At 33.2% G+C, this 10,892-nt stretch overlaps 1 protein-coding gene and 1 long non-coding RNA gene across 2 annotated transcripts; one reads left to right on the forward strand and one right to left on the reverse strand.

Moving 5' to 3' along the window:
* Positions 1–186: 186 nt before the first annotated feature.
* Positions 187–5,634, reverse strand: LOC112026461 (mediator of RNA polymerase II transcription subunit 22b). The gene is made up of 3 exons (XM_024059150.2): positions 5,452–5,634; positions 808–873; positions 187–512 (listed from the first exon to the last, which is right to left on the reverse strand). Exons 1-3 carry the CDS (start codon positions 5,632–5,634, stop codon positions 273–275), a joined length of 489 nt encoding a protein of 162 aa, XP_023914918.2. The 3' UTR covers positions 187–272.
* A 4,385-nt stretch (positions 5,635–10,019) lies between these two features.
* LOC136071143 (uncharacterized) lies at positions 10,020–10,681 on the forward strand. Its single transcript, XR_010632455.1, has 2 exons — positions 10,020–10,313; positions 10,607–10,681. It is a non-coding gene; the product is annotated as an uncharacterized LOC136071143 (long non-coding RNA).
* Positions 10,682–10,892: the final 211 nt, after the last annotated feature.

Here is a 10,892-nt window from a genome sequence, read left to right on the forward strand (position 1 = left end):
ATAAACTATCATATGTAAGTTTTAATTAACTCAACTGGATAAAAATAAAAAATAAAAACCTAACTAACTCTTTAAAAAAAAATTGGCTCAAAGCATCCAAACCAACATGAATTATGTTACATTGATAGAAAACACATGTAAGGCTACATTTGTTTTTTCAAATGATTAAAAACTGATCGGATCAAATTGGTAAACTAAAGTAGAACTAGAAATCGCAGTACTTTAAGAGTAGAATCAAATGGTGATTAGCATGCTTCTCTTATGCCACCCATTCACAACTGCGGAATATCACTAGCCCTCTCTGCCGAAGAAAAATAATGCAATTCAAGCTCCTTGAGGCTGGCAGCTGCCTCCTCTCCAATTCTTGCCAACATGTGGTCTGCCTTCTCTGCCTGTTGATTAAACTCAACTGTTCTTTGCTCCACATGGTCATTAAGGGATGCAAATCCAGAGAAGATTGCGGTTTGCTTAAGCTCTGATACCAACTTAAGTAGAGAGTCAGCTGTCTGAACCTATAATTGAAGATGTTGGTGTTCAGTAACTAAAATAGACTAAGGCTTAGATAGTCTTAACAGTAAAAATAATAATAATAAATTTAAAAAAAATCTAAACTTTTAAATCCACAAACTGCATACCTTAAAAAGAAACTCACAAACTGCATCCCAAACTTTCCTTTTGCATCACAACAATCTTTCGAAGATCTAAATCTAAAAATAGATGAATGAGATTTCAATTTTAAACTATATATACATGTCTACATTCTTGTGCATGCTCGCATGAGTGAGAGAGAGCTGTAACCGTTCTTACCATTCTAGCTGCACGCATCTCCATCATGAAAGCTTCTTGTGAATTTCTGACAGGAAGATCATTCACCTACATTAAGCAAGGTTCCATGAAAATAATCACATTAAACAAAACTTCTAAGAATATATATGTTAAAATTTTCAGTAATAATTAAAACATAAACCAAAAGCTCAGGTGACTTCCTTAGAAAAAACAATTAAACAAGCGGGTTCTAGATCTAAACTACTCAACTCTGGTAAATTTGGATGGGTTTTTAATTGTTCGTTTAATTTTCACATTTTAAAAGGCAAGTTTGTTAAGGAGCACTTCCCAAAATTTGAAAAGGCCTTATGCCCCTATAGCTCCCTTTCCTGATTTTACACCTTGGCAATTATAGGGAATAAGGCTCCCTTCCATTCTAGAGATTAAAAAATTATAATTCATTGATAGCAATTAGTAGGTATAAGGTTCCCTTCCCTTCTAGAGACTAATGGCATGTTTGGATGTTTAAAAAAGGAGGGCGAGTAGAGTAGAGGGAGGGAGAGTAATGCAATTACCTTATTTGGAAGCTTTTTAAAGAATGATGGAGAGGGGTTTGGAGGAGTTTGGAGGGGTTTGGACTCCCTCTAGGCCCCCAATTTTAATTCCCCCAAATTGGAGAGATTTGGAGGGGGAGTAGAGTACATAAACTATTGACTAAGTAAATTACCTAATTTACCCTTATTATATTAACAAAATTACACAAGGGGAAGGGCTAATTACTCCCTTCCCCCTTACTAATTTTAAAAACATCCAAATAAGGTGGAGGTGAATCATTCTCCTCTACTCTCCTCCTCACTACTCCCCTTCCCTCTACTCCCCTCTACTCTCCTCCCTCTCTAAACTTCCAAACAAGCCATAAATGATCCTCACTGATCCCAGAGACAAGGTGGCACCCACCAAATGTAACAAAACATCAAAATACAAAGTTCTAGCTTCATACCAACTTCAAGAGCTAGTTAACAACAACATCAGTAACTATGTTCACTCAATCAAAGCAATGAACTAGCTGGCACAAAAAGCCAAAGTTCAAAATTTGCAAGCACTGGCTGGGAGGTGATTATCTGCAAAGGCTTCTTTCCCTTTTACCAATAAGCAAGAAGATTTCCCTGGTAATGAGTTAGCCCATTGTTTCCTTAGCAAAGTGCAGGCAATGCAGTAGTGATACAATGAATTAATATGAAAATGCCCATGCCTACTTGCTTCACTTGAAACTATACGTTCTTAGATCTTTGTTTGATTGGTTGAGGAATATTAGGGATGTTTGTTGTTCTCTTTTAGAGCTCTTGGATCTTTTTAATTTTAGGTCTTAATTTGTTGGGAAGTAATCGTAGCTAAATATGATATTTTAGCAGATGAATGAATTGAAATTTTGAGTTTTGTTGATTTTTATTCCACCAGTATTGTTAAAAGTGCGCTTAAGCTCAAAGCTTGAAGCCCCAAGGCTCCAACGCTTTTTGCCTCAAATGCTGGGCTCATTCAAAGAAGTGTGCTTTAGACGTGCTTTTTTGCACTTTTTCAAAAAGCTCAAAGCGCGCTATTTGGAACTTTTTTATATTTTTCAGAAAAAATAAACCAAAACTGAATTAAATCTATAGGATCTTGACATTATTGATATAAACCATTGATTGGCATATTTTTAGTGTAACTTACTAATAAAAAAAAAAAAAAATTTGAGTATAACTTGTCCTAAAACCCAACCCACAACCTCCCAGTTCTTCTCTATTTTTATTTTTTCTCCTTGAAATAGTAGCCCACCTAACTACTTCTTATTCTATTTTTTTTCCCTTTTGAATATCTACTTGGTACCAATTATCATGTTGCAATGTCCTCGTATTCTTAGTTCATTCATGAAAAAAAAAAGTATGATATAATATATGTGGTAATTGTTTAGTTACTTTAGTGGTTGATGTTGAACATTGCAGACTAATTCTTATAGAGTTATACTCATTAAGTGATTAAATTATTAACTAATAGGGTAAAATACTATTTTAGTCCCTAAATTTTAATGAAAGTTTTTTTTTCATCTCTAAACTTTAAAATTTTCATTTTTCATCTCTAAACTCTGTAAAGAGTTTTTTCAATAGTTTAGAGACACAAATAGGGATGAAAAAAGAATTTTTTTCCAATAGTTTAGGGATTGAAAATCAAACTTTTAGTAAAATTTAAGGATATAAATAAAACATTTTTAGTAGTTTAGGGATGAATGATTAACTTTTCAAAAGTTTAAGAATGAAAAAAGAACTTTTTAAAGTTTAGGGATTAAAAACAAACTTTTCTTAAAATTTAGGAATTAAAATAGTATTTTACCCTAACTAATATTACTAATTAGTCATAGGGCAATATGAATATAGGAGATTTAAGAAAGGATATTACATGGAAGTACTCATATCTAGCTTATCCACCAAAAAAAAAAAAAAAAACTTGACTTGCAATTTTTGTGTTAAAATTGCAAAAGTAGGACTTATCTACATGTTATATGAATTATATAAAAAAATTTATTTCAATTTATATGAAAATTTGATCATTTGATTGTTGCATTTCTCATTAATAATTATATTTTAAAAATGCGCGCTTCACTTCAATCAGGTGCGCACTTGCGCTTTGCGCTTTGCACCTATGATCCAAGAGGCCTGTGCGCTTAAGTGCACCCCTCGCTTTTACCAACATTGTATTCCACTCCCTCCCCTTTCCCTCTTTCTTTCTTACCTTCTTTCTCAATTCTTTCTTGCTGATATTCTCAAATCCACTCTCTGTCCCCCTTGCTAAAGTTCTCAGCATTCTCATCCTATCTATTTCCTAACGGACTTAATTAGATGCCCAACCAAATTAGATTATTTCTCCCACTTCACATCATGTCTCTTTCCCAAATCTTCCCCTCTTGATTGCCACCACCCCCTAGCAACACAGCCTTGTAATCTTAAAGTATCAAAGGCTTTCATTCATCAAGTGACCTACTGGATAAGTTGATATTGGGTAATATGGGATCTATAATAGGTGAGAATGGCCCATATGATTGATTAAGCTGCCAAATGGTTTGTACATTTACTCTAAACAATAAAGATAGGTGATTTATGAAAATGGCTAGGACGCCTTAATTTTAATATTTAATTATTAAACAACTATTCAACACAAAACAAAAGCTTCCATTAGAAATGACATGTTAATACCAATGATAGGCACAAGCTATGCTACTGAGGATAAGGATGATGGGAACAACCATTTGTTCAAATCTTAGTACAGGTAAGAAGAAAACCACAAGATAAGGCTAGTCAGTTCAACCTATTAAACTACCACTCAGTACCAAAACTTTATGCTAATAGGAAATTGCGAATTTAACCACTTGACCATTATCCTAACACTCCCTCTTGGTTGTGAGCCCACCTTTAGGCTCTGCTTGGGAGTTCATAAGGGAATGGAATGGAATGGAATGAGATGATCATAAGGGAATGGAAAAGAATGGAATGGAATGGAATGTATTTAAGTAAGGGAAAGGAATGGAAAAGAATGGAATGGAATGGAATTAAGTAATCTTGATTGAATGTTTTAAAATAAAAGAATGGAAAGGAATGAAAATGAATGGAATGTAAGTAATCCTGTTTAGGAGTAACATGGAGGGAATGAAATGGAATCATTTTACGACAATATTACTATTAGACCTCTATTTTAAAATAAATGGTTGAATATATAGGGGTATTTTGGAGTTTTAGTAAAAAAAATCATTAAATCTAATTCCATTCCCTTCCATTCCTTCCAATTTCGAGGGGAATGAAAATTTAAGGTTTTAAGGGAATAAAGAGGAATGAGTGTTCCCTCCTATCCATTCCATTCCCTCCCACTTAAACTCCCAAATAAGGGAATGGGCTTTCCATTCCCTCCTTTAAAACTCCCAGACAAGAGAAGGGAAGAATATTCTAAAATTATTCTTTTTATTCATTTCCATTCCATTCTCTCATACCAAGCGGAGCCTAGTCTGTTTGGATTAAGTGGGAAGGAGGGGGAGTAGAGGGGAATAGAAAAAAGTTAGCCAGAAATTAGCCTACTTCTGGCCAACTATATTCTACTTCCCTCCACTCCCCCTTCCTCCCCCCTCAATCCAAATGGACTAGAAATGTGACAGTAAAGTGGAGACATGGTTAGACTTTAGGACTACCTACTTTGATACTGTGTTAAACTACCCATTTAGCCTAAAAAACTTAAGCCAATAGAGCATGATAAATTTAATCACTAACCATTATTCTAATACAAACAATGCATGTGTTGATGAGAATAAGCATGCAACCAACCAAGACAAACAAAACAACCATTTTAAAGCTAGATACAAATCAACAATGCTAGAACCACAACAAATTACACAAATTTTGTCACAACCACTCAAGTTGTGACAAAAGTTGTGTAATTTGTCATGGTCTTAGCATTTTTTGATACAAATTCTAGGTTAACTTCATTGATGGTGAAATGTAATAACTCAATTCATAAATTAAGCAATTTTAACATTTGAGTGTAGCACAGGTTTCCATGGAAGATCCAAAAGATTTGTCCAATGAGAGCCACAAAGACTTAAAATTTTAATAACCCAGTTAGAAAAGCTTAGCAAAAAATACTAATGTAATACAAATATTTGAATACCTGTGAGACATTGACGAGGTGGGTGAAGTTGTCAACGATGCTGCTAATGTCGGCTTTGACTCTTTGTAGTAATGTCTTTTGCTTCTGAGCTGCCGCTGCCGCTGCTGCCGCAGTGGGTCCACTTCCGCCACCGCTGCTCCTACTTCCGCCTCCACCCACTCCACCTGCTCCGCCTTTATTCATTCTCTCTCTCTCTCTTTCTCTCTCTCTCTGATTCAAATGAAAGCCTGAAATGGCTAACTTGGGCCAAATTCTGTCCCAGCCCAGAAAAGACAAATAGAGGTTAGGCTTAGAAGAAATACAAAGTCAACAGCAAAGATGAACGACGTTAGAGTGGAAGGGACGATTTAGACCTAGGCAGTGGAGCGGCAGTGGTGGAGGGTGGGGGGTGGACAAGCGTGGCGGAGGAAGGCGAGGACGATAGTGGTAATGGAGGCACGCCGCTGATTGATTTCCTCTCTCTCACAGGTCTGTGTGGGACTATGGGTTGAGTTTGATTTGGGAAGAAATCGAGTCAGTCTATGTGGAGAGATATTAGGAGAGAAAAACAGATAAATTTTAAGGGCACATCTTATTCAATATCTTTTACATTATTATATATTTCGCTAAATCTATTCATTGAATTAAGTACTTAAAGATGTTTTTATGGAGAGTTGCCTCGGATATTCTTCCAACCAAGGAAAAATTGACAAGATTCTTTCCAGCCATGGATCCTAAGTGTCCCCTATGTGATGCCTCACCTGAATTTTCCTTGCATCTATTTGTTTACTGTTATGCTGCAAGATTTTTGTGGGCTGGTAATGAGTGGGGCTGTAGACCAGATGCAATGTAGTTTGATTGCCAAGGTCAGTTTATAAATTTTCTTTTATCCCCCCAAGTCTCTTTCCATGGCTCTTTAGACAGGGAGGGGTTCCTTTTATTTGGGGCTTTGGTGATGGAGCAATTGCGGTTTGCTAGAAATCAAGCTACTCACAAAGAAATTAAATTCTCCCCAAAGAAAGAACTCCAAGTAGTCTTAAAAAAATTCTTTGAACATCGTGTTATGCTCACTGATGTCCCCTTAGTGTTGCCTAGACCTTTTTATTCTTGGATCAGGCCTGAGCAAGGAGCTGTTAAAATAAATTACGATGCGGCAATGGGGTTAGATCATTCATTTATTGCCATTGTGGCAAGAGATTGGAGGGGGGATTTGATTTTTTCCTTGTCCAAACGGGTGGAAACCATCCTCCCTATCCAAGTAGAAGCTGAAGCCATTAATTTGGCGACTTATGTTGCTGTTAATCGTGGGTTTGAGTATGTAGTGGTTGAGATGCCAAAGCTTGTATTGATGCTCTCAAAGCCCCCTTTGATGAAGTGCCTTGGAGAATTTCATCCATAACAGCTGATACCCTTTTGTGGGCATTTCGTGGTTAGCAGTTTGTCTTCAAGTGGAGTCCTAGAGATTCAAACAAAGCAGGCCATGCTTTAGCTTCTTGATGCCTTGGGAAAAATTTATCTGGTTGTTTTGGTTAGGGTTATGCTCCTAGCCATTTTATGGATGTAATTAATTCTGAACTCTCTTTTGCTGTAGTTGCTGGTTAGCCTCTGTTCCTTTTGGCATGTCAATAAAACTTTCGGCTCATCAAAAAAAAAAAAAAATTATGTTTTTAATACACGTATCAAATTTTGTACTAATTTGATATTATTTACTATATCTATATGATCTATAAATTTACATTTTATGCATACTTTTAAACTACAAAAATTTGCAAATTAAAAAATTGATTGATGACATAGTTATTGATTTTTAATTTTATAGACATTTTGTAAGTATTGTCGATATAAGAAGAATATATAATCTAACGGTGGATTTGTCAAAATTCACTCATAATAAAAAGATATTGAGTAAGGTTGTAACTAATTTTGTAGCTAAACTTTGTCTATAAAATAATACTAGTAAAGAAAGATTAAAGTAATAATGAAGAAAATTATATTTAAAAAATAGTTAGACAAAATACTAAAATTGATTGCTCTCCAAACCATGTGAAAATTTGGCTAAATTGTTGAAGATGCTCTAATGTTAACCCTATTTGGTTATCAATGGGATGGATTCATTTTTTCTTTTAATTTTCTGAATTCATTTTTTGTTTATCAAATCTTGTATTAATTTTCTCTATCCAACTCATTTCATGTTTGGCATTATTTTTTGGTCTAGTTTTTGCTTCTTCTTTTTTTCAATTAAAAATTCAATACAATTGAGAGAGAGTGTGTGTTTTTTGATGGGACAAGTCAATGTTAGTGGGATCCACAGATTTGGTTTATTTTTTATGAAAATACAATTGTTTTCATTTTCAAGAAAATGAAAATACCAAAAAGTTGTATTCAGTTTTTGTATTTAAATCTTTTTTTTTTTGTTTTTATACTGAAAATTAAAACTGAATACAAATACAAAGTCAAACAAGTTTTTTAGTAGTGGGTCTCACGAAAACCTGAAAATGAATACATAATACACCCCCTTTCTACTCAAATCAAACAGGCCTAGTGTTACTAAAACTTTAAAAATATTCAAGTTGTTCCTTAGGAACAAAAATTTTTATATATCTACTATTAACTTCAACCTCGTGTATATAATTTGTTAGTGTGGGTGTGTGTTCCAAACACTTTTTTCTTATTTATTTTATAGCCGTTGAAAATTTATGAGTAAAATAGTCATTGGGCAATTATGAGAAAAATAGCCGTTAGACAATAATTGATAATATAGCCGTTGGGCTTTTAAGGGTTATTAGTAACCAATAACTATAAACTATTATCTTCATAAGTAGCCTATATAATACTCGTCATAACACATTCTTTAAAGGGTCTTTTTACTACTCTATATTTAGATATACACAATTCTATGATCTTTCTCTTTCACATATTTTTCTACAAGAATATTTATTTTTTAAGGAATGGCAATAGAAGGTTGTTCTTAAAACTTTTATGAGTGGAAGTGTGCATACATTATAAAAGGTCGATGCTATAGTCTAATCTTGGAGGATTGTTTGGCCAAGAGAACCAATTGCACCAAGTTTTCAAGTTTTACTTTGGGTGGCATGAATCAACTTTTAACAACAACACTCTTTGCGTGATTTTATAACACTGTGAGATTGATCATATTTACTTAAATTTATATTATTATTGCTTATTTATGCAAATTATTTGGAATATTGTTTGTTGTATCAAAATTGTTTATTCATTATTATTTTTCCAACATAATTGTCATAATGTAATCATTGTGAAATATGTGCAGTTCAGCTGTTAGAAGGAAGCAAAGTATTTGGAGGAGTAGAGAAACTTTTAAGCGGGTTAAGCGTAGTTTGTGCTTAGAGAACAAATGGGATATTTAAAAAAATAATTGGTGGTACTTTAATCTTTATCTCGAGAGGCTTTTGCATTTTACTTTAAAAATAATATTATTGTATTATAAAATTTCGTTAAAAAAAAAAATATACTGGTTGATATTATTTTGTTGTGATTAATGTACAATAGAAATAATGTTAATGGTAAAAATAATGTTAATGATAGACTTAAACAAGAATAATGTTGCATCAATCCCAACCAACTTTGTCAATAATTTCTTCTAAAAAAAACTGTCAATAATTATATATATATATATATATATTTTTTGTTTTTGTTTTTGTTTTAATTCCAAACCTTACTCTTTTATTATTATTATTATTATTTAATCAACCTATTTTATCTAAGAATTTAGCATGTGCTCACATTTCCTCCACCAAAAGGTCCATCGACAATTTAATCTCTCTCATTGTATTTGAATTTTGTTGAAAATTTTAGCGGTGTTTTTTTACTCTTGGAATATCTTATTTGGTTTCTCAATTTTTTAGAAATTTGTGTAAAACACTACCCACCCAAAAATGACTAGAAGAGAGTCCAAATGTTTTGTCACATAACATGGTTAAGTTGAGTATCGAGCTCACCTACGCTTTATTTGTTTTGATGAAATTTTTTGCATAAAAATAGTTTTCTATATTTTTCAGTATTTGGTTGTATTAAAAAAAGAAAAGTCAAAGGAAAACTATTTTTAGTCAATGGAAAAAGTATAACTTATATTTAGAGATAGTTTTCCATTAAATATTTTTAGAAAACAACTCTATCTCTTAACAAGTTAAATAAGTGAAATTAGAAAATTATTTTTCAATTTAGTTAAAGTTTTTACCAAATATAGGAATATGGATAGTTTTATAGGAAATATTTTTTGAAATATGACTAATTTTCTAAAAAATATTGGCGCCATTTGATAATAATATTTAAATACCACCATACATATTTTTACACATTTTTTCATCCATAAATATTTTCACAAAATGAAACAACTTTAACTAAAAAATCTCTTTTTTTTTTTTTTTGATCGAAAGGTAGGATACTAAAAAATCTCTTAACAAACGGACGTTATCTCTTAAACAAATGGAGTAAAATGGGAGTGACAAATTCACCTCAATCCTATAAAACTCAACCTGATAAACTCATCACTTTATGGACGGCATAGCCGCATAGGCTGACAGTGAAAGACAATACCCATAGCAAATGTGTGGAGGGCACGTGCATTTTTACAGTTGGAAGTCAAAAAGAAACAAATAGACAGACACCATTCTCTCTCTTTCTCCCGACAGTTTTTTATTCACTTTCACTACCAAATTCCTTTTTCAGTGTATTCTTCTCCTCTATCTTTCTCCATGATAAAGTTGAGCTAAACCCAAGAAAAAAAAAAAAAAAAAAACACTTTGGCTTCCTCTTTCTGAAGATCCTGTTTTTCTTCAGTCTACATGGAAAGTATACGGAGGCAAGCGAGCAAGCTCAGAGAGCAAGTTGCCAAGCAACAGCAGGTGATCTCTTTGTTCTTTTTGTCAAAGAAAAGACCAACCCCTTTTTTGCTTTTGTTCTAAGCAATCATGTAATTATGGTTCATATGGTGATTTCTATGTGACACTTATAAAAGAATGATGCTTTAACCTTTTTAGAGTTTTGAGATGGCATTTGGAAGATATCATATCATGAACACCAACATCATGTCAATTGTAGCTTTTTCCATGCCTATGATATTGATTATACACCACAAATAAGTGGGCATTCTTTCTATTTTATTTTTTAAAACATTTTTTTTCTTTATTTTTGACAGGCTAGGGATGATTTTGTTAAAATGACATAAAAGAATAGATGTGACCGACTTCACTAGTCTGTTGAGAATCTATTACCAGCCCAAAATTTTTGGCGATAAGGATGTTGTTATAGGAATGATTCTCTAATCTCACAAATGTGAGACCTCTTCTGAATGCTTATATGTAGAATATTAGTATGCTGCACTGCATTCTGCTTAATAGATCAGTAGAATGCTGATACTACTAGTAGTAGTTAAGACTTAAGACACTTTGCAAAAGCATCTTTAGTGTCTATGTATCCCCCCC

This window comes from Quercus suber, unplaced genomic scaffold, assembly GCF_002906115.3.
Source record: "Quercus suber isolate HL8 unplaced genomic scaffold, Cork oak 2.0 scaffold_288, whole genome shotgun sequence".
Lineage (NCBI taxonomy): Eukaryota > Viridiplantae > Streptophyta > Magnoliopsida > Fagales > Fagaceae > Quercus > Quercus suber.